A 25,485-nucleotide genomic window follows, 5' to 3' on the forward strand; every position below is an offset into this window, starting at 1 on the left:
CCCTGTCAGCCCGAGGGGCACTCCCAAGGGATAGGACCCCTTGGCTTTGCATGGATTACGGTGCCTCGTGCCCTTGTCTGAGCTCCCTTCATGGGCTGGATGCAGCAGAAAGGTTTTGGGTTTCAGTCAGTCTTCGTGCATCATTTCCCAGCAGGATCCTTTCTTCCTAGCAATGGGTATGTGGCCTTGGGAGATGGACGTGGCAGCCTGTGACTGCTGCATGGGGCCCAGGTGTAGGGTGCCAGCTGGATTCCCGTCTCCTGAGTCACCCGTGTGGGCACCCTGTTAGCTGGAGACGCTGTCCGTGTTCTGAGCACTGGAAACTGGTGGTCCTGTTGCCCCTGACCCTGTGACCTGTCATGCTGAGAGCTCCTGACAGCTCTGGATTTATGCTCCCAGCCCCCAACACCTGCCTCTCCCCACCACCAAATGGGAACGAGCATTCCCACTGCCTGGCACCCTGCAAACAGACAGCTGGAGGGTCTCCATGTCAACCACAGCACAACACAGGGCCAGCCCCCCCCCAGGCCAGGCTGGAACCAGGCTGGGGCACCCAGCACTCCAGCCCAGAGCTGGGATACATGTGTCAAAGGAACCTGTATGCCAGGCAGCCATCCCCATGCTCCTCCTGCCAGCATCACCCCCACTGCTGCTGGAACCCAGCTCAGGGCCAGGTGCTCTTGAATGGTTCCCAGGCTGTGCCTGAGGGACATCTGAGGACATTCAGAGGCTCTGGCTCCCCAGGCGGTGGATGCCCAGAGCAGATGGGTACCAGTGGGTGCTCAGGGCAGATGGCTCCTGGGGTGTGTGTGTGTGTGCAGGAGCAGGGTGTGCCTGACTCAAGGGGGTCAGAGCAGGAGTGAGTGGCAGGGCCGGGTGTGGCCTTCGTCTAGCCCTGCCGCTGTGAGCAAAGGGCAGTGCCTCGGCGTGCCACAGCTATTCCCGGCACAGCAGGACTTCCAGAAAAAGCTCCTGATGGCTATATCCGGGTGGGCTCTGACTCACCCCAGGCTGGGTGCCAAGGGCTGCACAGCACCTGCTATGGTTGCCCCCTACCCCATCACCGTGCTCCTAGGAAGACAGTGCTTCTGTCCCCCATCCCACACTGCCCCATGGATCATCCAGTGCAGCGGGAAGCCACAGGCAGCCCTTCCAAAACGGCATCATCTCCTCCTCTGCATGTATGCACCCCGCTGCTGGGCTCATGTGTGTGCCAAGGGGTGCCTGGCAGGGGAGGGCCAGTAGCAATAGGGCACTGTGGTCCTTCCTATGTCCCCTGGCAGCCTAGGTGGGGTTCTGGGCAGGCTTCGTAAGAGACGTGTTCCCTGCTGGCAGAGATGGGGCTTGGGGACAGGCTCTGGGGATGGGCAGGCAGCGCTTAGCCCGCCCTGCTGGAAGGGGTTAATGGAAAGATGGCCCAGGACAAAGACTGTAAACACAGCAGAGATCCAGGAAGTGCCACCCCCTTCTCCCATTGCCTGCCAGGCTGCCTGGACCCTCCCCTCCTTTGCCAGCCCTGCCAGGATGAGCAAAGGGATGGCATCCATCGAGGCGGTCCCCCGCATCCCAGCCCACGTGTCTGAGCATGGGAAAGTGAAATCAGCGCCCAGGAATTGCTGGAGGCTGAGTGAACGGCCTCATGCCTTACGTGAGCCACCAGCGATGCAGCGGGTAATGCAACCTCATCTCATTGGCATGGGTGATGCTATCGAGGCCTGCAGCATCCTTATGGACCACCCAGCCACTCTGTCATCCCCACGTCCACATGGATCACAAGGGCAGCTGGACATCTTCAGTATCTCCACACTGCTGGGCCAGGTGAATGTCCCCATGGACCATGAGGGCAGGACACCCTTTAGCCTGCCCCTAGGCAGCAGGGATGTGGGGACATCCCCAACATCCCCATGGACCTCAGGGCCAGCTGTAGATGAGTGATGGGGCAGGTGTATGCATCAAGCAACCACATGGACACGGAAGTAGCTGGTCTCCCCCAGCATGCTTGTGAAATATAGAGGCAACAACTCACCCAGAGGACATGCAAAGGCCAAGGGAGGGGAGCAAACACCTCCTAGCATCTATACAGGTTGCATCTGGACAACCCTGGCATCCATGCTTGCCGTGGGGGCATCCAGGGACCCCCAGCATTCTGTGTCATTCACAGACAGGACAATGTCCTCAGCATCCCCATCACCACGGGACATGGAGGTGGGGACCAGGAGGAAACAGACAGTCTGTGCAACCCCTGGTCCTGAGCTCTGGAATGAGCAGAGGCATGGGGGCAGCTGGGGGACTGGAGACTTTACCCACAAACTCCTGAGACCCCATCAGACCAGGCTGGGCCTTGGTACAAGCTGGGAGGGAGAGCCACCTCCTATTTAGACAATAGCGTGCAGCCTGGATCCGTCAGCACTGGGGAATGGGCCACACAGTCCTTCCCTCTTAGGGTAAAGGCGCCTGGGAGGCTCATGGCTGTAAAAGGAGTGGGATGAAGGAAGACAGCCAGGGGTCAGGAGGGAGGGGAATGGACACCCCCGCTGCTTCATTCCCATTCCCATTCCTCAACTCACCCTTGAGCTAAGGCCAGGCATAAGGGGGCATTGGGTCCTGGTGGCAGGGTATAGGGACAAGGAAAGGCCAGCACCCTGTCCCCATATCCTGTCTAGCTTCAAGCCCCAAGACGCCCACAGCCCAAGGAGGCTGTGCTGGGTTTAAATCCTGGGGGAGCAGCACGGGGGGAGGGCCAGGAAGGAGGGGCAGCTGCAGGATGCAGCTGGCTTTGCTCACAGGGATGTCATGACCAGAGGGAGTTGTTTGACATTCCGGCTCCAAACGCCTTCCCGGCAGCAGTCTCATCCAAGATTTGATCGAAACTGGGACCAGGCCAGTGCGGGGGCTCAGGAGCCACTTCCCAGGCTCCGCCGGTCTGGGTCAGCCTGGCCTGGGACGGAGCTGTGGGGAGGCTGCACAGGACCAGACAGGACAGGAGGCAGCCCTGCACTTCTGGCCTCTGCAGCCTCCTGACTTTCTGCAGCCTCTGGGTCTTTAGTTGGCACAAGAGTGTTTGGCATCTTGTCCGTGGGACTCAGGCAGGGCCTCTAGGTCCTGCACTTCATCCCTCCTTCCTGGCATGCTGGGTCCCCCAAGCAGACAGGGATTTCCTAAGAGGCTTGTCCACCCTCTGCAAGACGTGGGGCCCCTGCTTGCCCAGAGCCATACCGGAAGGCTGTCACCACAGCTAAGGAAAGACCACTTCAAACAGACTGCCCTAGAGCAGGGTCAGGAGGATACTCCTGGTTAGCCCCTCTGAGCTGCTTCCCCTCCAAGCAGCAGTGCCCAAGAGTGCATTTCCCCTCCCTGGAGCACTCCAACCCTGCCCCCAACTGCTCTGTGGGATGAGGATGGGAACAAAGGCTACCCAGGCCTGAGATGGGATTTGCATCAACCTACCTGAAACCTATCAGAGCAGAGTGCCAGGCACTTCTGGACGCTGTATCCCTGAGGACTCCATCCTCCCCACAGTCCCCACTGGCACAGCAGTGGGGTGGGGTCATGGAAAGGGATGGCTGAACTCTGTTCCTGGTGGTGTGCTGTCACAGACGCCCCGAGTCCCCCTCCCGGGGCACCCACCTGCCCCTCTGCACACCAGCTAAGGGCCGGCTTGCTGGCACTTGAGGCACAGGCAGGGCACACTCGGAATGGGGCCAGAAGGAGGAAGGATGCTGTCTGTTTTTCCATCTACTCTCCCCCCACAAGCCCCCCCTTTCTTCCATTCTCTCTCTATGCTGGGATGAAACAACCTCATCTGGAAATACCTTCCCTTTTAAAGGCAGGCTCCTCCAGGCAGCTTGCACTCACTGGGAAGACACTACATCACTCTGCAACTGGGTGGTTGGGAGAGGCTCCAGGGATGGGGGCTTGGAGGAGCAGAGGGGATGCAGGGCATTGAGCATCTGCTCACCTGCATGTCTGTGGGACCCAGACTTTAGCTGGCTGCCCAAGTGACATGGAGCAGGGAGGCAGCAGCAGGGAGTTCCTCCCAGAGCCAGAGCAGTGGAGAATGCTTCCATGAACAAGCCTGAGCCTTTGCCTGATGGTGATGCTGCCGTGGGTGAGCCATGGCATTGCTTGGCTTCTGTGTTACAGGCAGGACAGAAGCCTGGAAGGTGCAGGGCCAGGCAGGGCTGAATGCTGTCCTGCTGCTGAGTCACCCTGTGCCCAGTGGCACAGCGGTCCCCTCCACCAGGGCCTTCAGTGACAAAGGCACTGGGGCTGAGCCAGCTGACGTCAGCCAAAACAGCCCAGCTTGGACAGAGCTGGGGGTCACCGGGCGTGCTGGGGAGCCTGGGGAGGAGGGGATGCTGCCCAGGCAAGGGGAACCCTCATGAAGATTTCCCCCAGCACACGTGCCCTCCCTCAGGATGTCCTTTTCAGCTGTCATGCATTTGTGCAAGGCCATGAGGGTCCCTGGCCTGACTCACCACTTTTCCAGGAAGCTGTAGTGGGGGTTTTCAGACAGACTTAGAAATTCCCCATTCTGGGAGTATTTGGGGAGCTGGGCTGGGCTTTCAGATCCCCAGTGTACTTCCTGGCCAAGGGGGGAACTGAGGCGACAGGGAAGAGCCTGCTGTGCCTTGGGATAACCTAGGGACTACGTTCTGCTCTGAGGGTGATGGGGATCAGAGAGGGGCTAGGGCTGCTCCAGGCAGGGTCACCATCCAGCTGTGCTCTCCACGTGCTTGGAGCAAGAAGGGTTAACAGAGTGCCTCCCCCACTATAAATACCACGTTTGTATGTCCCACACCCCACGAGTATGAGCTGGGAAGGCTATTTTGGTTGAGTGCCTGCTGCTTTGGGAATGTGCCGGAGCGAGGACAGGGGCTGACGTCACCGTCACTGGGGCTCAGACCCAGCACCTGCTCGGGGTCACTCAGCAGCACTCCAAAAGCACCCAGACCCTGGCCAGTGCTCAGCCCCCCATGTCAGAAAGAGAGCTTGAGTGGTGAGTCAGTAGAAGCACACTCAGGGCAGGGGTCCCCCCACATCAACCCCCCTCCAGGGCCCTTCCTTGCTCACTTTCTGGATGGGAGTCTGGCCCCACATGGAGACCTGAGCCTAGTGCTCTTGCCAGGGGGTGGGTCAGGGCATCATCAGGGGCTGTTTGGGGTGCACAAGACCAGTTTGGGGACCATGGACCTGGCACGGCATTTGATCAAGTGATGCTGTGAGGTTCCCCTCTTTCCCTTCATGGCATCAGCCTAGGCTGTCTGTCTGTCTGTCTGTCTGGACCCCCTTTGCGTGGCGCTGCATCCTGATGGGGGGTTCACCACCAGTCTGCCCCACTTCCTCCCCTCGCACTGCCAGAGACGGGGCAGAGCAGTGGGGGCCGGTGTCAAGGCCTCCCAGAGAGCTGCAGGGGGGCCCAGGGGTGCCTGTGTGCCGGGGGGTGTGTGCAGGTGAGGGGCAGTGGGCGGGGGCTGCCGGCCGGATCCCCCGCGGCAGCGTCCCGCAGCTGCCCGGCAGCAGGAGGGGCGGGTGCTGGCAGCAGGATACAAATAGCGGCGCGCCGTCCGCTCCCGACGCCTCTCCGAGCTGTGCCGGCCGCTCGCCAGCCCTCTGCCTGCTCCCTGCTCCGGCCTCGCCTCCCCACGCCGCCACCATGAGCCAGTCCTACTCCTCCAGCCAGCGGGTCTCGTCCTACCGCCGCACCTTCGGCGGCTCCCCGGTCTTCTCTCGTGCCTCCTTCGGGGGCAAGGGCAGCAGCGGCAGCTCCGTCACCTCCCGCGTCTACCAGGTGTCCCGCACCTCGGCCGTCCCCAGCCTGTCCACCTTCCGCACCACCCGCGTGACGCCCCTGCGCACCTACCAAAGCGCCTACCAGGGGGCTGGCGAGCTGCTGGACTTCAGCCTGGCCGATGCCATGAACCAGGAGTTCCTCCAGACCCGCACCAACGAGAAGGTGGAGCTGCAGGAGCTCAATGACCGTTTCGCCAACTACATCGAAAAGGTGCGCTTCTTGGAGCAGCAGAATGCCCTCATGGTGGCCGAGGTGAACCGCCTGCGGGGCAAGGAGCCCACCCGCGTGGCCGAGATGTACGAGGAGGAGCTGCGGGAGCTCCGGCGCCAGATCGAAGTGCTCACCAACCAGAGGGCTCGTGTGGAGGTTGAGCGTGACAACCTGCTCGATGACCTGCAGAAGCTCAAGCAGAAGTGAGTAGGGGGGGTCCTGGAGAGTCCCTGTGAGCATCCATCCTTGCATCTCCATCCCTAGATGTGGCTGGGAGCAGAGCTTGCCCTGGCAGCTCTTCAGGTGCTTACTGCTATCCTCGTGCCTCATGCTCAGAGCCCATGGTGAGCCCAGTGCTCTGTCACCCTTGACCACTTTCTGGGCAGCACCCAGAGGGTAGAGTGGCTCCCCCAGCAGGGGTGTCCCCTGTGCTCTCCCTTGCAGTGAGGCTGAATCTGGGCTGTAACACCACAGCACTGGGAGATCAAAGTGCACCTCACCCCGGGGTCCCCATCTCTGCTCACACCGGGGAGGGCTGCTGGGCCCATGGGTGAGCTGAGCTCTGTGGGAGAGATGGACAGACAGATGCAGTCAGGCTGGCAGAAGTAAGGGGATGGATAACCCAGGGAAGCTGCACCATCAGCTCCAGAAATGAAGGAGGGAGGGGAGGAAGCAGCTGCACTTCTGTAGGCCAGGGATGCTTCAGGCCTGCTGTGAGTGTCCATGGTGCCCTGTGAGCAGTGGGACACCCCAGAGATGCTGTGGACCTGGCTGGTGCCAGGGAAGAGAGTGGAGAGTATCCACAAGGATGGCCAGGCTGAGGGAACCCCCGGGAACTGATGTGTGGGAAACCTGGCATTAGGGGCAGATAATCAAATGATGGTCTGCACCTTCCCTCCTGGACCCTGTGCCCTGGGGACACCATTCCCTCGGGGTGACACAGCCTGCTGCCTCCTCCTGTAACCCCAGCCACCACTACAGTGCTGGGGTTCTCCCTGATGCTGGGGAGCTGGGGGCTGGTGCCATGAAGGAACTCTCCCTGACAGGGGAGGAGCAGGACCCAGAACAAACGGGTGTTGGGTTTCTGCCACCCCATGTGCCAGCACCACCTGGGCGCCTCCATCTCCTCCCCACTGCCTTTCCACTGACATGCAGCCTGCAGTACTGTTGCCTTCCTTGACACAAGCCTGGACCTCCAGCCCTGACCTGAACCTCCCCCACAGCAGTCCCAACTTCACATCCCATCCCACAGCAATGCCAAAATCTGTCTGTGCTCCTGCTCTCCCTGGGATAGCTCAGCTGGTGCCCATCTCTGGACTCCTTGTCAGATCCTGCGCTCTGTCCCCCCAGCTGCTGGTCACTCTCCCCTATAAGGGCTGGGGCAGTGTGCGTGGCACTGAGCTGACCTCATGTCTTTGTGATCTCTCTGGCGTTGACTATAATAGGGAATAGGAGGAAGAGCCCCTGGCCCCCCGCCAGTCCTCTGCTGCCTGCCGGGAGCACAGGACAATCTGTTTTCTTCCTACTGGGCCATTCTGGGCTTAAGGACAGCTCGGGGGGACATCACCACGGAGGGATGGACCTTCCTCCAGACCCCCCTAGCCTTCCTTCTCTGCCTACAGGCTGCAAGAAGAGATCCAGCTGAAGGAGGAGGCTGAGAACAACCTCGCTGCATTCAGAGCTGTGAGTACCTGTCCCCTTGGTGTGGCGTGGGAGCCCTACCCTCCTTCCCACCCCCATCTCCCCCCAGCAGCCTGGACCCAGCACCAGGGCACGGTCCTGGACACAGCTTTGCACCTTCCAGCCCTTGTGCTCCCCGGCAACCTCCCACTATCCCTCATTCTCTGTCCTTCCCAGGATGTGGATGCAGCCACACTAGCACGCATTGACCTGGAAAGACGTATCGAGTCCCTGCAGGAAGAGATTGCCTTCCTCAAGAAGGTGCACGAAGAGGTAGGTCAGAAGTGGCACCCTTTTCCAATGGCACTCACGGGGCAGCAAAAATGGAGTGGGTGCCCTGAGATGTCACCTTGTCCATGCAGGAAATCCGGGAGCTGCAGGCACAGCTGCAGGAGCAGCACATCCAGGTGGAGATGGACATCTCCAAGCCCGATTTGACCGCCGCGCTGCGGGACATCCGCGCTCAGTACGAGAGCATTGCTGCCAAGAACATCGCCGAGGCTGAGGAGTGGTACAAGTCCAAGGTGCGGGAGGCAGTGGGCTCTGGGCTGGCCCCAGCACAGCGGGGTCCATCTCGGGGGCCATCCCCACTGACCTGGTCTCTCCCCAGGTGTCTGACCTGACACAGGCAGCCAACAAGAACAACGATGCGCTAAGGCAGGCCAAACAGGAAATGCTGGAGTACCGGCACCAGATCCAGTCCTACACCTGTGAGATTGATGCCCTCAAGGGAACGGTGAGCTAAGGGCAGCATTGAGAAGATCCCCAGCTTCCCTGCAGGGACCTGCTGTTCCAAGGCTGATCAGGGACATCTCTGGGGTGGGGGGCTCTTCCCAGCTCTCTGAGTTCCTATTGCAGAGGGCCTTATATCCCGCATTTGGACTGCACCTCCCCCAGCAGTGGCCTGGACTCCCGCAAAGTGCTTTGGCAGAATCCTGGAATCAAAATGCAGATTGTAAAATGTGACCCAGCCTGGGAGGCTCCAGGCAGGCGGGCACAGGGCTCAGGGTGTCTGGTTGCAGGCTGGAAAGGTGGTTGCAAACAAGCAGGGCACAACAGTCCCATTCTGGCACAGTCATGGTTGCAGAAGCCAGCCAACAGCCACCAGTGCCACCCCCAGGCAGCCATCCAGTGCTTCTGCAGCTCTCTGTGCCCTTTTTCTGGGGTAGGATGGTTTTGCTGGAAGACCTGGGCACCAGGGTGCTGGGGTTGCCCAGTACATGCACAGCTTAGCCCCGTGAGTCCCTGATGCCTAGCGCTGGGCAGGTGGAGGGTTACAGTCACTCATCATGGTCCCACGTCAGCTGAATGCAGCCCAGGGCTGACCACAGCTCTCCCCAGAATGCCCTGGCATCCCCAGTTCCCACCCCAGGTGACCCATGGCTCCTCTGGGTTCGCCCCTCACTGAGCACCCCCATCTCTCCAGAATGACTCGCTGATGCGGCAGATGCGGGAGATGGAGGAGCGCTTCGCAGGGGAGGCCGGTGGGTACCAGGACACCATTGCCCGCCTGGAGGAGGAGATCCGGCACCTGAAGGATGAGATGGCTCGGCACCTGCGTGAGTACCAGGACCTGCTCAATGTCAAGATGGCCCTGGATGTGGAGATCGCCACATACCGCAAGCTGCTGGAGGGAGAGGAGAACCGGTGAGTGGAAGGGGACAGGACAAGCTGGGGGGACCAGCAGGGTCAGTGGTTTTTTGGGGGTCCAACTTTGTGAGGCCACATCTCAGGGCTAGGTCTGGCTGGTGCTAAGCTTTGCCCTCTGTGTTCCCACAGGATCAGCATCCCCATGCACCAGACCTTCGCTTCTGCACTCAATTTCCGAGGTGAGTCTCACTCTGCGAGGAGGGGGATCTGGGACAAGTCCCCTGTGTTCCCCACTTTTGGGGCAAATGTCCCTCCTGGGGGGTTGTAGCCAAGCTGGCAGGTTGGGAACACACAGGTGCCACACGGAGCCCCTGCTACAGGGGCACTTGTTTGGGAGTTGCTGTGAGCTGAGGTGGGGGGGTTAAACCAAGGCTGCTGAAGCTCCTCAGTGACCCCAGCCCCATGGCTGTGTCCCCATACCACACGTCCCTGCCCCTGTGTTGCCATCTTCTGTGTCCTCCCCCTACAGAGACCAGCCCAGAGCAGCGGGGCTCCGAGGTGCACACCAAAAAGACCGTGATGATCAAAACCATCGAAACCCGTGATGGGGAGGTGAGCACAGGGCAGCACCGGAGGGTGGCCGGGAGGCAGGGGACGAGGACGGCGCCTGTTCCCGCACTTGGGGCTGTGGTGTGGCACGGCATGGCGTCTCACGGCACCTCTCTCCCACAGGTGGTGAGTGAGGCGACCCAGCAGCAGCATGAAGTGCTGTAGAGGAGGCTGCTCCAGCAGCCCACTGGCACCTTCTGTCCCTGCCTCCGTCCCTCCGCCATGCCCCCCTCCTGCCCCCCAGCTCGCCTCTCGGCGCTTCCCCGGCACTGCCTGAGGAGTTTCCCCCATGCAGCTGCCTCTGGGCCCCCCACACCCCCTGGGCTCTCTTCTCCGGCTTCAAAAGGCTCGCTCTGCTTTTGCAGCTTCGCAGCAGCAACGCCAGCGTCAGGATCAGGCCAGGGCCGGGGGGCGGCAGGAGGGAGGGACGGGACAGGGCCAGGGGCTGGGGGGAGCAGGTGGTGGCCTGGGCCAGCTCCATGGAGAGCCGGACGGTCCCAGCAGCGGGTTCTGGATCCCCCCACAGGCCCCTTCCCACCCTGGGCACAGGCTTGGGGTTCATCCCACACGAGTGGGGCCCCATCCCCCTCTAGCAGCACCGCCGGCCCTCTGGAGCTGGCACTTCTCCAGGGGCATGGCGGCGATGCTAGGGATGGGGAGAAGCTAGGCATGGGCTGGGCTGAGCCCCCTCTTCTCTGCCCAGCTCAGAGCGAGGGGGGCCCAGCCTGTGTGTCCCCCCCAGCCCAGGGGGCTCGGGCCCTTCGCTCCCCCCAGCCCAAGAGGCAGTCCCGTGGGGCAGAGGAGGGCAGTGCCCGCCCCTCCCCGTGGCGGGGACCCCCAGCAGCAGGAGGCTGCACGGGGCCAGGCTCATGAGCCGAGAGGGTACCTGTAGGTGGACACAGGAGAGAGGAGGAGTGAGTGAATGGGAGAGAGGGGGCAGAGAATGACAGGAGCCGGAGAGAGGCCCGGGGGCCCAGGGCAGACATCCCCAACCCTTGCCCCAGTGCACCCCCACCCCACCACGTGTATGAGACTCTTCAGGCGGCTGAAATAAACAGTGGAGCATCACCCTGTGGTCACAGTGTATCTTTGGGGCAGAGAGGGGATGGGGTGGTGGGGAGGCAGCACCTGGGGGAGGCATCACAAGGGCCAGGTGGATGGATGAGCCAGCAACTCTTTGGGCAGTCTCCTCCCTAGGCTGCTGGCCTCCCCAAAAGGTGCGTGTCTCTCACACTGAAGGTTCTTGAGCATTTTGCTGCCTGAGGTGGTGGGTTTCTCAGTTGCACTGGGTGGGAAAGTCCTGCTGGGACAGGGAACTGTGACATCTAAGCCCTGAGCAGGTTTTAAGGGGCTCGGGGCTCGGGTCCCACACACACCCAGGGTCACTTATTATGTTCTGGTGGCTCAGCTCCACAGCCACCTCCTTTTTACCCCCACATGGGACATACCCAAATCCACATCTGCCTGGGACTTTTCCAAGCCCCTCCAAGTGTCACCAACATGCAAGCAGAGCCATCCTCATCCCTAAGTGACCTACACCCTGTGAGCATCCAATCGACCACCCTATGCTTGCATCCCAGGCTCAACCTCCAGCCTCAACCTACCAACATCATATGCTCTCTTCCTCCCAGCACACACGCCCCTCTCCCTGTGCTGAGGTTCTGGCCATCTTGGCTTCAGCTCCTTCATCCCAGCAATGGGGCATGCTGCAGTGGAACCCAGAGCTGAGCATCCCGTGTGGAGGAGCAATTCAGGATTGCTCTGCCCTGGGACATGTTGGAGAGTCCACAAAACACTGCCAGGCAGCAGATGCCAGGGGGCAATTGGCTTGGCACGGGGTGATGTTTTAGGGACAAGGCATGTGCTACTGCCAGCAGTGGGGAGTGGTCTGGGGGTGTCCCTGATGGAGAGGCCAGCGTGACAAACCCCAGCTGGGAGGTATTGGGTCTCAAGGGATATCTCCAGCAGGTGGCCCTGTGACATCGAGGACAGTCCCCAGGTTGCCTTGGGTTGGGATGACACCTCCCTCCCTGCCGGCCCAGGCTGGCTGTGCCAGAGTTCATCCCCTGGGGGCATGCTGAGGACAAAGCATTCCTTTGCCTGCAGGGCAGGGAAGGGGCCCCTAGGCCTCTTCTGGGGCTGGCTGAGCCACTCTGCGCCAGGCTGTGGGTCCAGCAAGGCATCCCACTCCGTCGTGCCACAGCCATCCAAGCGGGCGAATCCTGGATTTTCTCCTTGCTAGTGATGCTCCACTGATGCTGGCACCCTTAGGCTGGTGGCAGCGGGCTGTGCCAAAGCCGTCGGGGCTGGCCTGCAGCTGGGAAGCGCCGTGTCGTGTCGCTGGCCTCCTGCTCACACAGATTTACAGCCCCTGGCGAGGGTGGCTGGGGCCAGGTGCCGAGGCGTTGCCGTGGCTCCAGGAGATTGGGAATCCCTGCCTTGCCCAGGGATGGCCAGGCAGTATCTGGCACAGACCGTCCCTGACCGCTCGCCGCCCAGAGCCCGGCTGTGCTAGCTCCCACAGGATGCTCCAAGGCCGAACAGCTCCAGCAGGGCTGCCGGGGCCACTCTGCCCGGAGCAGAAGCAGCGGCCCAGTGAGAGAAATGGAGTCTTGATGTGTTTGCAGCCTTCTGGGCAGGGAGGATTTGTGGGGTCAGGGATGCTGGGATCCCCACCTCTGCTGTCTGCTGGGAACGGAGCTAAGGGGCCCTGAAGGGCTGGCTCCTGCCCCGGGTCTTGCGTTGCAGGAAGCATGACGGTGTCCTTTCCCTCCACATGCCGTCAGGGTCTCTCTCTGCCCCGATCCAATGACACTGCCGGAGAAGGGGAAGCGGGGGAGGAAGGCTAGGTCCCCCCCGAGCCTCTCAGCTAATATGGAAAGGTGCTGGCCCTTTTCTATCTTTGCAAGTGGAGCTGGGCTGCAGGGACGGGGCAGCAGGCGCAGAGAGGGGGAGCCCAGCCAAGGAATGTGACATATCAGAGGCAGCTGCCACTTCAGGAGAGGGGGCAGAGGGAGCGCAGCTCGCCGGGGGCTGCGCGGGACGGGACGGGACGGGACGGGTGAGGGGGGGGACGCCACGGCCCCGGCACGGACGGCTCAGCGAGCGGGCAGCAGCCGCGGGACCCAGCCGGGCCGGCGAGGAGCAGGTGCCGAGGCGCTGGGCGGGCTCGGGGCTGCCGCGCAGCGCGGACTGTGAGTGCCACACCGCACCGGGCGCTTGGTGAGTGGCGGCTGGGCGAGCAGGAAGCCGAGCCCCAGCCTAAATATAGTCCCTTGCTTGCCCACAGTGCTGCGACCTTTGGGGCTGCAGCCTGTGGGGGGAGGCACCGAACCGGACGGCATTTGGACTGGGGGGTCGCCACTGCCCCACGGCCCCAGTCAGGTACCCAGCACCCCCAGACTGCAGGCAGGGGGAGAAGAAGGGCACAACGTGCTGGCTTGGGGTGACAGGGGTCGCGGGTGGCGGTGGGGGAGCTGCAGACCATGCACCGGGCGCAGGGACGCAGCGGCACGAGTAGGGCTGCTGGGGAGCCTCGGGCAGCCCCGCCGAGCCCTGGCATCCCCCCGAAGCGCGCCAAGGTCACTGCAGAACCGGGGCCGGCCCAGGAGGGCTCAGCTGGCCGGGCAGCACCGTATTTTGTGAGGAAACTGAAGAATGCAGCGATCGGCACCGGCTGTGACATCCGGCTGCGAGTGGTGGTGGTGGGCAACCCCCGGCCCAGCCTCCGCTGGTACCGGAACGAGGAGCAGCTGGCCCAGGGCGGGGAGGAGTATGGCACCCTCTGGATCCGGGACAGCAAGAAGGAGGATGCCGGTGTGTACACATGCGTCGCTGAGAATGAGCAGGGAGAGGCCATGACCAGTGCTGTGTTGGCCATCATTGACATGGAAGGTAAGGGTGACAAGGCCACCAGCACGGCCGTGCTGGCACAGACCTTGGCACAGGTTTGCTGAGGGTGGCAGCAGTGCTTTGCAGGCTCTTGCTGCAGTGCGTGCCCTGGGGCCAGACAGGGCTGCTGAGCTTTGCCGTGCCCACCCTGCTGCAGGCTGGGGTGCCCAGTGCTGGCAGCACTGGGGTGGCTCTCCAGCCTGGAGCGAGCATGTGGCTGCAGTACCCACTGCCAGGCCAGACTGGGTGCCAGGACTGGGCACAGAGGTGTTGGGAGCATGTGATGCCAAGCCTGCTCGGGGCAAGAGGAGAGAGAGAGAAGAGAGAAAGAGAGAGAGATGGGGATTGGGCACATGGTACTGGTGGTACCACCCACCACAGCCACCAGCACGGTCCTCAGCACACCCCCCCCTCCCACCTGCCCACGGGCAGAACTCCCTTAGTGTCACCATAATAGCTTTACCAGGCATTGGAAATACACTGTGTGAACTGGAATGCCAGTGGGGCTAGGAGGAGGAGCTTATTGTGAGAGGTGGGGCTGACAAGTAGGTGGAGTCTGTGCCCTCCGATGGGCGAGACCTGGTAGTCAATTAGCCAAGGCAAATTAACGAGGATTTGCTCATCCCAATGGCAGCCCCTTTGCTCATCACCATCACCCCTGGGTGTAGCAGTCAGAGAAGGAGTGCATGGGGACTGCTGCCCTTGCATGGGTGGGCTTCATCCTGCAGGTTTGGGGCTCAGCCCCCTCTGCCTCATCATCATGGAATCATGCAATCATAGAGATATTTATGTTGGAAAATACCTCTAAGATCATCAATCCAACCCTTAACCCAGCACTGCCAAGTCTACTGTTAAACCATGTCCCTAAGTGCCACATTTACGTGTTTCCTGAGTATCTCCAGTGATGGTGACTCCACCACTACCCTGGCCATTCTGTTCCAGTACTTGACAACCCTTTTGGTGAGCAAATTCTCCCTCGTGGAGGATGGATGCCCCCTCCCTAGGACATGGAAGGCCTGAGTGTTGGGAAGCGTGGAGGTGGGTGGCAGTGCTCTGAGATGTGAGATGTGCTGTCTGCATGGGGACAGTGAGGATGGGGAGTGAGGGAAGCAACACTGAGCCCTGAGGCTCCAGGGAAGGAGCTGCCCCTGGGACTCTGTAGCACACCAGAGATGCTGCTCCTCGAGCAGGGGCTAGGTGACTGTGGCGGTCAGAAGGAGCCTTCACAATGCTGAAGGGGAGCACTGAGCCAGGAGTCTGGAGAAGTGGTGTTTGGAGGATGGAGGAAGGTTTATGTGCAGGTGAGGAGCCTGGTGGGGTAGCAGGAGGAGCAGAAGGGTGTGCAGCAGGGGTTCTGCCCTGCAGTGAGTCTGTGTGGGTCACTGTACATCACACCTCTGGGGACTGTGGCACGATGCAGTTGGGCGTGGGGTGAAGTGTGTGCAGAATTGGAGACATGCACTGCCCCAGGGGAGGGGCAGCCTGTCCTGGGCAGACAGCAGGTGGGTCACCCTGTTTCCATGCTCTGGTGTGCAGCTGCACCTCTCCATGGCCAGTCTGGGCCCCAGTGCTGCTGCCCAGCATCATGGCACAGTCTGATTTCCCCAGGTGCCCGTTCCCGTTGTGCTGACGCACTCTTCCCTGCTCTCAATTCCCAGCCCTCTCCACCGCCTTTCTGGGGCAGCTGAGGGAGGGACAGAGCAGCCAGGATTGCCTAACCTGCAGTGTGAATGTCACCCTGCCTTGGGCATTCCACCCAGCAGGCTCTCGGCCATGGATGCACCACCATTGAGCAAACAGCCTCCCAAAAAGGCATCCCTGGGCCAGAGACACCTCTGGAGCCAGGCAGGCTCTGGGGCACTGGGTTGATCGAGGAGCAGGGCAGCCCCTCGTGCGGTTTTGTCACTGTAGCAGCACAGAACTATCTTTGTGGTGTGCTGTGGCAGTGCCAAGAGAGTGCCACATCCTGCCAGGTGATGGACAGGTCTCCAGGGATTACAGAAGTTCCCCTCACAGCTCCGCCATCCTTGTACTGGGAAGGGACATCCCATCCTTGTTCCCTGGGGCACTCTGTGAGCTAGATCAACAGCCACTTCTAGGGCAAGAGGGATGTGTGCAGGGTCCCCAGGCAGGGTAAAGTCTTTCTCTGGACTTGGCATCCCAGGCCCTTGTGTCTGGAGGTATTGGAATGCCCTTGCTTCATGGGCAAAATCAGCTTTTTCTCTGGACTTGGGGTCCTGGTTCTCTGTGTCTGGAGGTGGCGTTGTGTCCTTGCTCCATCTGTCTCTGATGGGTAGTGGTCTCTGGTGGGCCCTTTTCTCCCTGGTGCACTGCCAGGCTGAAGATCTCTGTGGGGCCAGCACTGGCTCTTCCCAAGGTGGCTCGGGTCTCTGCTAGTGGCCTGGGGGTCTCCATGCTGCCCATCTCTGTACTCAGCCTGGGAAGCTCCTCCTGCACCAGCTCAGCAGTCCCCCTTGCTCACACAAGCCCGATTTAGCTTCTCTAATCTCTTGCCCTGAATCTGTCGCTCCACCCCACTAATGATTTTCTCCTGCTCTTCTCCCAGGTTCCCTGAGTGCGTCAGTGCTCACTGTGGGAAGTGGGGAGAGCATGTACAGGGCTGGCCAGGCTAGTGCAGGCACTACCAGGGGCACACCATCCCCACTGTCCCACGCTGTCCCCCCCCTGCCCCACTGCACTGCCCCTCTCCTGCTGCATGTTCTCCCTAATGGCCCAGCTCCATAGGTACAAGTGGAGTGCATTGACCCTTCTCACACCAGCACCAGGCTGGTCCAGATGGTCCAGATCCTTCCAGACAGCCCTGGCCCCTATCATAGCTCCATTGCTCCTAGACTTGCTAAAGCCTTTATCACCTCTCAGCTGCATCTCCTGAATTTTTCCCCTGTAAACGGGATTAAATCACCTCTTAAGAACCCGAGCTAATCTCCTCTTAGAGCCCAGCCCTCGCTCACTGTGCCAGCACTGCCTGATCCTCCCCACCCAGGCTGCCTCTCATTTCAAGGTTGGATGTGTCCATCTTGGGTTCCCAGTGCAGGGTCTTGCTCCATTCGCCTCCACCTGCACTCAGCAATCAAACTGTCTTGGAGCCTTCCCTGTGTCCAGGAAACAGTCTGCACCTGCCTGCATTTGGGGGCAGAATGGGGGCAGAAACGTCCTGTGTGTGGTAGCCCTTCACGAACCCTTCCTGTGTGAGGAGTTACAGTGGAGGGATGTTAGCATAATTTTTCAGCTGATGATGCATGGCAGTAGCAATGGAGCCCACTGGGGATGGCTGTGCTGACGGTGTCCCTGGTGGCTCAGTATCTCTGGCCATTTATCTCAGTGCCTAATTTTAGTCCCATAATTTGCAGCACCGTGCCCATGTTTAATGCCAGCTGCCCCAGAGTGGCTCCCACCACTGCCCCCATCCACCTGGGCAGGGGTCTGGTGTGGTGTCCACGTGTGCCACATTCCCATCCCAGGGTCTGTCACAGCGAGATGTCTGCTCCCAGTGAGCGGGGTGTGGGTGCAGCTGTCCAGTCAGTCACCTCCACCCCTGCCCTCTCGCATGCTGCTGGAGGGTTATTTTTGCTGAGGAATGTGCCATCCTCTTGGATTCTGGCAGGCTGCAGGGCTTGTGTTACAGGCAAGAGGCTGAAACCCAGGCCTGCAGTTAGGTAAATATAGCACCGATATTCGGGACTGCATGAGGGGACAACAGCCTCTTCCTCCTTCCAGGTCTGCCCATCTCTCCCATGGCCCTTCCTGCCTCCTGATGCCAGGTTGCTGGAAGGGGCTGGTTGCTTCCACCCTGCTGCCTGCACCCTTGCCTGCTTTCCCCCCTCGCTCCCAGCTGGGGGGTGTGCCAGAGGTTGGCAGGCCAGGGATGAAATGCCTTGTGCCATCCCGCTCCATGTCCAGACGCCCAGAGCCAAGGTGACATTGCTGCTTTGCATCCCTGTGTTCTCTCTCTGCCTGCAGTGAGCCCTGTGTGCTCAGGCATCCTTCTTGTGGCAGCAAAGGGAGGCAAATCTGGAGAGGGCAGCCCCTGGGAGAGGGGGGACAGCACAGCCCTCCTCCTCCACAGGGCCACAAAGATTCTGTGGCACTGCCCTGCTGGGTGACAAGGGACATTCCGCTGCTGTATTTATTTTCCCTGGGGACAGAGCTATGGAAGATCCCCACCTACCCTGGCTCCCAGCACATCCCCACCTCCCGCCGACCATCCCCAGCAGCTCCAGGAGGTGCAAACGTATGAAAGATTCATGGCCAGACCTCCTCCTACTCGAGACGCCGCATGCACACACCGCCATCAATTATTCAAGCACTGAGACAAGGGGCTGCTGGCTGGGACCAGGGGCAGGGGGCTGGTGCCAGGCCAGAGCTGTGGCACCGGGTCAGGATCTGTGCAGAGCAGTCGGGAGGCCAACAAGGTGTGGAGGGCTGTGGTTCTTGGAACAGTGGAATTAATGCTGCAGTTTGAGCAAATGTTTGCTGTCTGCTTTGCTTGGGGCTGATGTGTGTCCAGCAGGCAAAGCTGGAGCTGTGTGGCAGTGGGGCCACCTGCTCCTGGTCTGCTTCTTGTCCATGCCAGAGCTGCACTGGCTGCCATTCTCTGTCCTAGGTCCCTGACCTGCAGAGGAGCAGGGCATTGTCAGGGCTGCCCCTGGGCTGGGGCAGGGCAGAAGGGCAGCCTTAGTTGAAGGTGACCATCACTTCCCACAGGACACCTTCTGCAGTGACTTCAGCTTTGCCTTGGTGGGGCAATCTGTAGGTGCTGCTGCCACTGAAAAGGACTTTGGTGCCTGCAACAGGCACAGCCTCTTGGAAGTGACCCAGCTATCCCCAGAGGGACAGCCCAGAGTCACTCCTCAAGCTTTTGCTGAGTGATGGCTACAGAGTCACAGTTGCTGGGAAGAGCTCTGTGCCCAGCCAGCCATGAGCTGTGACCAATGGGCAGCAGATGTAGGATAGTTGGAGAATATACAAGTGACTGTGTTTTGGCTGGACAAAGGTGGTCCTCTCTGGGGCCAGACCTGAGGCTGTCCTTGTGGGTGCTTTGGTGACAGCACCCTCCCCCTGGCACCACTCTGTGACACGTCAAAGCCTTGGTGCTTCTTCCCAGCATCCCTGATGAGTCTTTTAATCCCACTTGAGTGTGAAAAGAATGCACAGGATGTATGCCTGCAGCAAGATCACAGGTGTGCACAAATAGGGTGAGAGTACCTGGCAGGGAAGCCCTGGGTGCAGGTACCCTGACCTACATGAGCCCTACAGTTCACCCCTTTACCTAGATCTGGCTCAAGGGTACCCATTTCTGTCCCCACCTGGGGCTGGTGAGGGGCAGCACAGACCTCTGTCTCTGACAGGAGATTCCCTTAATGCCAGCTGTAGCATTTGTAGGACTTGTCTGACGTGCAGGGTCTCCACGGAAACCCCGCAGCATCACTTGAACTGTGGGACTGACAGAAATGTTGTATAAACAGCTCCTTTTGTACTGGGTAATTTGCAAGTTATTATGGAGCCATGAAAAGCCTCACGTTTGGAGTCATGAGCTGGGAGGGGAAGCAGAGAAAAGCTACCAGAGCTGCCAGGCAGCATGGGGAGCATGATGCCTGTGAGCAGCTCCTTGTGGAGCAGCTGGCTCCCCAGGGGACAGGTGAGCAGCGTGGGGACAAGCTCTGGGTGGGGAGGCCTCCAGCAGCGTTCCCATGGATGCTCTGCAGTAGGAAGGGGCAGCTCAAACACATGGTGAGGCCAGGACCTTGGCAGCCTCTCCAAGGGCCTGGAAAGGGGGCTGATGAATGCTGCAAGGCTTGGTGAGTTGATGAGGGAAGGTATTGAGCTATGGGGCACCAAGAGCTGTGAGGGGTGTGGCATGCAAGACAGGACCTGCTGAGGCTGTGAGGCTGGGACTACCCCTCTGGTTTATTTGTAGCATCACCCAGAAAACTGGGACAGGCAGCAGGGCTCAGAATGGTCAGCTGGGGAAGGTGTGCCAGGGCGTGCCAGCACCCCAGGAGCATTTATAGCTCTTAATGTCCCTGAGCAGCCTCAATGGGGGCTCCCACCCACAGCTTCTGCCCATTTCTGCCCATATCCCAGGAGCCCTGTCACAGCTCGGTCCTGGGCACAGAGTCCTGCTCTGAGCTGTGCTGTGGGTCCTCACCCCGGCATGAAGGGAGGTCTCGTGTGTGTCATGCCACATGAACAGGGACAGCAACCTACCTTCCCAGGCCAAGCTTGTCTCCCCATCAGCCACAGAGCAGTGATGCTATGATAGGGCTGAGCAGCCCAGCCCAGCAAACCCATGTGGGTCCTGAGGCACCTGGGGGGCAGGGTACAAGGTTTCTCTTGGCACCAGCACTGGGACTGGAGGCTGTGTGGTTTGCCAGGGGAATTGATGTGAAGCACTATGCCCATATTAACTCGTTCCCATGTACAGTTGTGCTGTGACCTACACCCTTGGCAAGGGCATCTTTCTGCGTTACTGATGACTGGGGGATGTGGGGGACTGAGCAGAGGCTGGCAGAGTGCTGGTGAGCCTGTATCTTGCTGGGGAGTGCCATGGCACACTGCAAACCTCCTGCTGGGTGCAGGGCTGTGGCAGCTGATTCTGCCCTGTTTGAGAGCACTTTGGGGACAGCACGCAGAGCGCTGCTGTGTTGTGTTGCTCCATCCCAGCTGGTCTGCATGTGAGGGCTGTAGTGGGGGGGCTGTGTCCTCAGAGAGAAGCGCCACCCCTGTCCTGGGCAGTGGGGCAGGATGGACAGGTGACAGGGAACAGTGGTACGTACGGCTGAACTGCCTGGCAGGGGCTCGGACCCCTGCCTGCCGTGTAGACAAAGCCAGAGGTGGAGAAACGATGTACCCGCCTCAGACACGCCCCCCCCCTCCCCTCTACGACGGTGGCCCTCGCCCCCCACCACCTGTGCCCTGCCTGTCCCCCACCGCTGTCACTGTGTGCCAGGGCTGGCGGGGAGGCGGAGGCGGAGGCAGGCGGGGGAAGGATGGAGGGAGGAGCACTCCAGTGATGCTTCATGCTCACAGCTCCAGCCCTCCCGAGAGCCCAACCTGGCGAGCCCCTTCCTCTCCCTCCACCGTTCCCGGCTGCCGGTGGTGAAGGATGCTCGGAGCATCGCTTGCTGCCGCGCCGTGCTGACAGCGGGGACCCCGCCGGGAGCGGGCTGCCGTCCTGCCGGGCCTGAGTCCGTGTCAGCGGGCCAGCAGGGCTCTGCAGAAGCATGAAGAAGATTTGGGTGAAGAAGCGTTTCCAGGTAAGGGCTCCAGACTGCCGTGCCGGCGGGTGCCGGGAGAAGGGGGCAGTGTCGAGGGCGGCTGGGGATGGGAATGGATGCTGATGGAGACGGGAATGGGGATGCGAATAAGGATGGGGATGTCCCTCCAGCCCTTCCGTTGCCCCCTGGGGCTCCCCAGGGCTTTGCACAGCACCAGCTTCAGCCCCGCTTGCAGAGCTGCCAGCTGCTCGCCTGGCCTCGGCCGCCCGGGCAGGAGGGGCAGAGGGCAGGGGCTCAGCACCTCCTGTGCTAACACCCGGGCCGGGACCCCCGCCGGGGCTTTCCGCACGCCCCTCTCTTCCCTCTCTGCCCTCTGGAGTCGGGGCAGCAAATGGAGGCTGTTCCCGGCTCCCCCAGCCCCCGTGCCGGTGGTCAGGAGCCGAGACCAGGCTTTGCCTGCGTCATCCCCTCCGCGTCAGGAGCATGCCTGGCACAGGCACGGCTCCTTCGCGGGCCGCCGCACGCTCCGCCGCCGAGCGAGGAGCAAGGACGTCACTTGGCCTCCGCGGCGGGTGGAGGATGGGGAACGTACTTCCAGGAAGCCCCCCGCCCCCAATTCCCCGGGGCACACAAGCCTAATGCGGACGCGTAGCCTCCCCGCTGTCGCTCTGCCTGGTGGCACAGAGGGGACTGGGAAGGGGCAGCACCTTCCCAGGGTCGGAAGATGCACGATGGGACACAGGTCCCCAGGGGGAGAAGGTGCTGAGGGTCCCTCTGGGGCAGGGTGGTTTGCACAGCCTGGCTGCCCCATCTGCATTTGGGGGCAGCAAGTCCAGGGGCTTGCCCGTGTGGCAGGGCAGGGTCCTGCACCGCTGGCTGAGCACGGGAGGGGTGTCAGAACAGCCACAGTGGCTTCTCTCTGCACTAGGCAAGTTACTCGCTCCATCCCCACCTCATTCCGTCCTTGCTCCCTGTCTGCCTGTCCCACACAGTAGGCAGCAGTGCCATGTAGCGCTGGGTTCCACGTGCTAGGTGGTGGCAAGCTCCACGGTCCCAGGAGATCCTTCACTCCCTGTTGGCCCGTGGCCATAGTGAGGGATGCACCATGCCTGGGCCAGCACAGGACCCCAGGCTGGACAGGTGGATCCGTGCCTGGCACAGGGGAAGGAAACACCTCCAGGTCTCAGCCAGCTGCCTCGTAGTGCAGGATTGAAGCTGGGTGTGGATCCCAGCCAGCTCTTCTCTCTACTCGGGGTTGGGTGGCACAGAGTGTGCTCCTGGGGCTCCTCCACCCCTTTTTCCAACATGCAAATGAAATCCCACGCAAGAGGATTACCCCTACTCTCTCTGTCCCCTTCGTGCACACTCTGATCCCATACCAAGCTCCTGCCCCCTTTCCATCTCCTGGCATGGGGCTGACCCTCCACCACCCAGCACTTGCTCCCTAGTGGGCTGCAGGTGGGTGCTGTGCTTGAGGTGGGTCTAGTCTGCAGGGTGCCCTGATCCTACAAGGTGCCCTGATCCTGTAGGGACCTGTTGAGAGGTGAAGGGGAGGGGGCTCAGCCCCTCTGTAGCTCTGGGCAATGGAGCCCAGCTCTCTGGGTACACTCACCATATTTGATGGGGAGCCGATGGCGCCTGTCCCTGGGGAAGCCATAAGAGTACCCGATAATGGCACTCAATTGCATTTTCATTTTTTAATGGGGGAATTATCCGCCGATGGTGCAGTTAATCACTCATCTTTCCCTGGCCTGGAAGATGGGCTGCCAGCCAGAACCAGCACAGTCAGCCGAGAAGGGGAGGTGAAGCCTGGCTCAGCCTGAATACAAATGTGTCTCGTGCAGCCACTGCCCTCTGGCCAGGACTGTATTCAGGCAGGGGGGTTGGTGGGAACGTGAGTGCTGCCCATGTGCGGGGTCTGCCACTGCAGTGGCAGCAGATTTGGGGCATGTGAAATGAGCCTTCTGTCCTTCAAGGGCAACTAACTGCTTGCCATGCTTGGCTGTCCATCCTTGGTGGCTGGCTGTCCCTGGGGTCTGGCTGTCCGTGACCTGCTTGGGAGCTGGAGGGATGGTGGGGCAGGAGGGGCTGGTGGAGCGAAGGGCTTCAAGACAGTTGGGTGTTCAGCCATGGGCTCCCCACTGGGGAGACAGGGCATGGGCCATCAGTGTCCTGGGGAGACCCTGTCACCCAGACTGGCTGGGAAGGATGCTCAGTCCTGGCAGCCCAACACTGCCTGTCTGCACTCCACATTCCCACTCCCGCTTTCCTTGGAGATCACCTCGTCCTCTGCTTTCCTGGGATATGGCGTCAGTGCACACTGGGTCTGGCAGACAAGCTGCCCTCAGCTGGTCCCTTCCCTGGCACGCAAGTGCCCAGCCCTGGGCTGCAGCACAGAGGGCAGCCAAGTTGGCAGGGAGCTCCTGGTGCTTCCAAGCCATGCTCGGTTTCCACCTGCCCGCCCAGACGGCATGGGTGATCACAGCCCCCGTGCCTCCAAGCCTGCACCGACAGGCCAGTCCCGTGCTGCCAGGCAGCCTCTCTCAACTGGCACAGCCTCTACAGGGGAAGAAGGATGCTGTCCCCGTGCTGGGACAGTGGCCATGGTGGAGTCTGGGCCAGTGCCTGGAAGACATTTTGCTGGCCAAATCCCTATGCTGGCTGGGTGGCTTTCAAGGGGCTGCAGAGCGCTTGGGCAGCAGCCCAGGCAAAGACTTCGCTGCAGGCTATGCCAGCTGCAGGCAGCAGTTCTGGGGCATCTGGGAGGCCCAGGATTGTCGCTCTTGGGCTTGGGCTGCAGCACAGGGCTGGGGAGCATAGTGCCATCACCAAGGGGACTCGGCGCGCGTGCGTGCACACAGGTGTGTGTGAGCGTGCTGGGCATGCGCTGCACGTGCCCACCTACACCATCCATCTCTGCGTGTGCGCGGGGGCGTGTGCCTGCGGGTACCCGTGGGTGTGCAGCGAGGGCGCGTGTGAGCGGTGGCAGGTGTGCCCTGCCGGTGGGAGGGCGCGAGCGCTGCGACGTGTGTCGTGCCAGAGTGCGTGTGAGAGGCTGTGGGTGTGAGCGGGGCTGCGTGTGCTGGGGTGGGGGGTGTGTGCATGCATGCGAGGCGTGGTGTGGCAGGGGTGTGAGTGCATGGCAGGTACGTATCACCATGCTTGGGTAATGCTCTGTTCTCTTTTCCTTTGCAGAAGACCGGCCACTCGCGGCGCTTCGGGCGCTTCACGCATGGTGCGTTGAGTTACCAGGACCCGACTCCCCCCGCTGCCCCAAGTGTGCTGGGATGGGCCCACCACCATGCTGCAAGGGGCAGCGATCAGAGGCTGGGCAGGGCTGGATTGCATCTTGCCAGCCACAAAATAGGGTCCCAGTCAGCCAGGAGCTCACAGTGTCCCCCATGCAGGTGGTCTGCGCCTGGCCTTGCACTCTACTTGCTCAGGGGCTGCCAGACTGTTGTGGCTATGATTGGGAATCTGATGCACTAGAAGTGCATGAAGCAGTTGGTCGTGTGCTGGGCTGCAGAGGGGTGGCTTGGAACGGGGGAAAGCAGTGTGGCCCCCTGCACACCTTAAGAATGCAATGGAGAGGAGCAGTGGTGGGGCTGGGGACATGTTTCTCACTGCAGGGATTGTTTCTGTAGCTTGTGAGGGCTTGAGCAATGGCAAGGAGGAAAATCATTCCTCCCCTGGCAGTATGGCACTAGTTTTCCTGGAATGGGACATTAGGGTGATACTGAAATGGCCTTGCCACATCCTGCCTGGTGGGGGTCAGCTCTTAGTGATGCCCTGTGAATTTTGGCTTTATCAACTGCAGCTGTGCTGTGGAGCACAGCTGTATTGTAGAGCACTTGCACTGGTGGGGCAGAGGATGGACTTGTACATGCCAGGGGGAGGCTGTGTGCACATGGACATGTGTCCATGTGCTCCAGCACCTCCAGGAGTGCCCAGCTGGGGCACAGACTGGGAAGGGTCCAGCCCCAGGCTGAGATGCACTGCAGAGCACAGAGGCGTGTATGGATACTGCAGCGGTGAGGCCAGCAGCTCCAGGGACAGGGGGTGGCTGTCCTGCTGGGGAGGATGTGGCTGTGACACAGGGAGGGAATGGTGCTGTGCACTGCACAGGTGGGACTGTGTGTGAGGAGAGAGTCTGTGTGCAGTGCTGGAATGGTGTGCAGTGAGTGTGATGCAGAGTGGAGACATGGTGGGGAAGTGCTGGGGACAAGGGCCCCCCCGGCTGCCCCCCGCGTCTCCGCAGGCCGGGCCGATAACCGGGTGTTGATGTCTCTCTCTCTCTTGCTGCCCCTATGGAAGCGAAGTTTTCCGCTCCTGCAGGAAACAAAGTTACGGTAGGAAGATGCCTTCCCAATGCCATCACTGTCCCCATAGTGGACCCTGTATCCCAGCCTGCCACCCTGCTCTGTCACTTCCATTGTCCCCTTGCTCTGCTTTTTTGTCCCCATGCCACCTCTG

General features: G+C 60.9%; 3 protein-coding genes across 4 annotated transcripts in view; 2 read left to right on the forward strand and 1 right to left on the reverse strand.

Moving 5' to 3' along the window:
- LOC110468386 (tubulin alpha-5 chain) overlaps positions 1-25,485 on the reverse strand; it is an 85,034-nt gene that overhangs the window by 44,976 nt on the left and 14,573 nt on the right. The window lies entirely within an intron of this gene.
- Positions 5,582-10,095, forward strand: DES (desmin). Its single transcript, XM_021526329.3, has 9 exons — positions 5,582-6,207; positions 7,627-7,687; positions 7,862-7,957; positions 8,047-8,208; positions 8,295-8,420; positions 9,111-9,331; positions 9,464-9,513; positions 9,804-9,886; positions 10,007-10,095. Exons 1-9 carry the CDS (start codon positions 5,657-5,659, stop codon positions 10,046-10,048), a joined length of 1,392 nt encoding a protein of 463 aa, XP_021382004.1. The 5' UTR covers positions 5,582-5,656; the 3' UTR covers positions 10,049-10,095.
- The window catches only part of SPEG (striated muscle enriched protein kinase), a 38,556-nt gene continuing 26,178 nt past the window's right edge, over positions 13,108-25,485 (forward strand). Inside the window, exons 1-3 of one of the 2 annotated variants that reach the window (XM_077784972.1) lie at positions 20,729-21,051; positions 24,208-24,247; positions 25,332-25,361. In XM_077784972.1, the coding sequence (XP_077641098.1) occupies positions 21,019-21,051; positions 24,208-24,247; positions 25,332-25,361 (103 nt within the window). In that variant the 5' untranslated portion in view covers positions 20,729-21,018. Of the gene's footprint in view, positions 13,778-20,728; positions 21,052-24,207; positions 24,248-25,331; positions 25,362-25,485 lie in introns of those variants that run through there. The other variant, XM_021526305.2, reaches the window with a different exon arrangement.

Source organism: Lonchura striata, chromosome 8 (assembly GCF_046129695.1).
Source record: "Lonchura striata isolate bLonStr1 chromosome 8, bLonStr1.mat, whole genome shotgun sequence".
NCBI classification, from domain to species: Eukaryota; Metazoa; Chordata; class Aves; order Passeriformes; family Estrildidae; genus Lonchura; species Lonchura striata.

Bases quoted from the DNA above. Each gene is read 5' to 3' on its own strand.
- DES (XM_021526329.3), top strand. From the start codon at position 5,657: ATGAGCCAGTCCTACTCCTCCAGCCAGCGGGTCTCGTCCTACCGCCGC. The intron at 8,209-8,294 runs GTGCGGGAGGCA...GTCTCTCCCCAG, and splicing joins AGGAGTGGTACAAGTCCAAG to GTGTCTGACCTGACACAGGC. The intron at 8,421-9,110 runs GTGAGCTAAGGG...CCATCTCTCCAG, and splicing joins TTGATGCCCTCAAGGGAACG to AATGACTCGCTGATGCGGCA.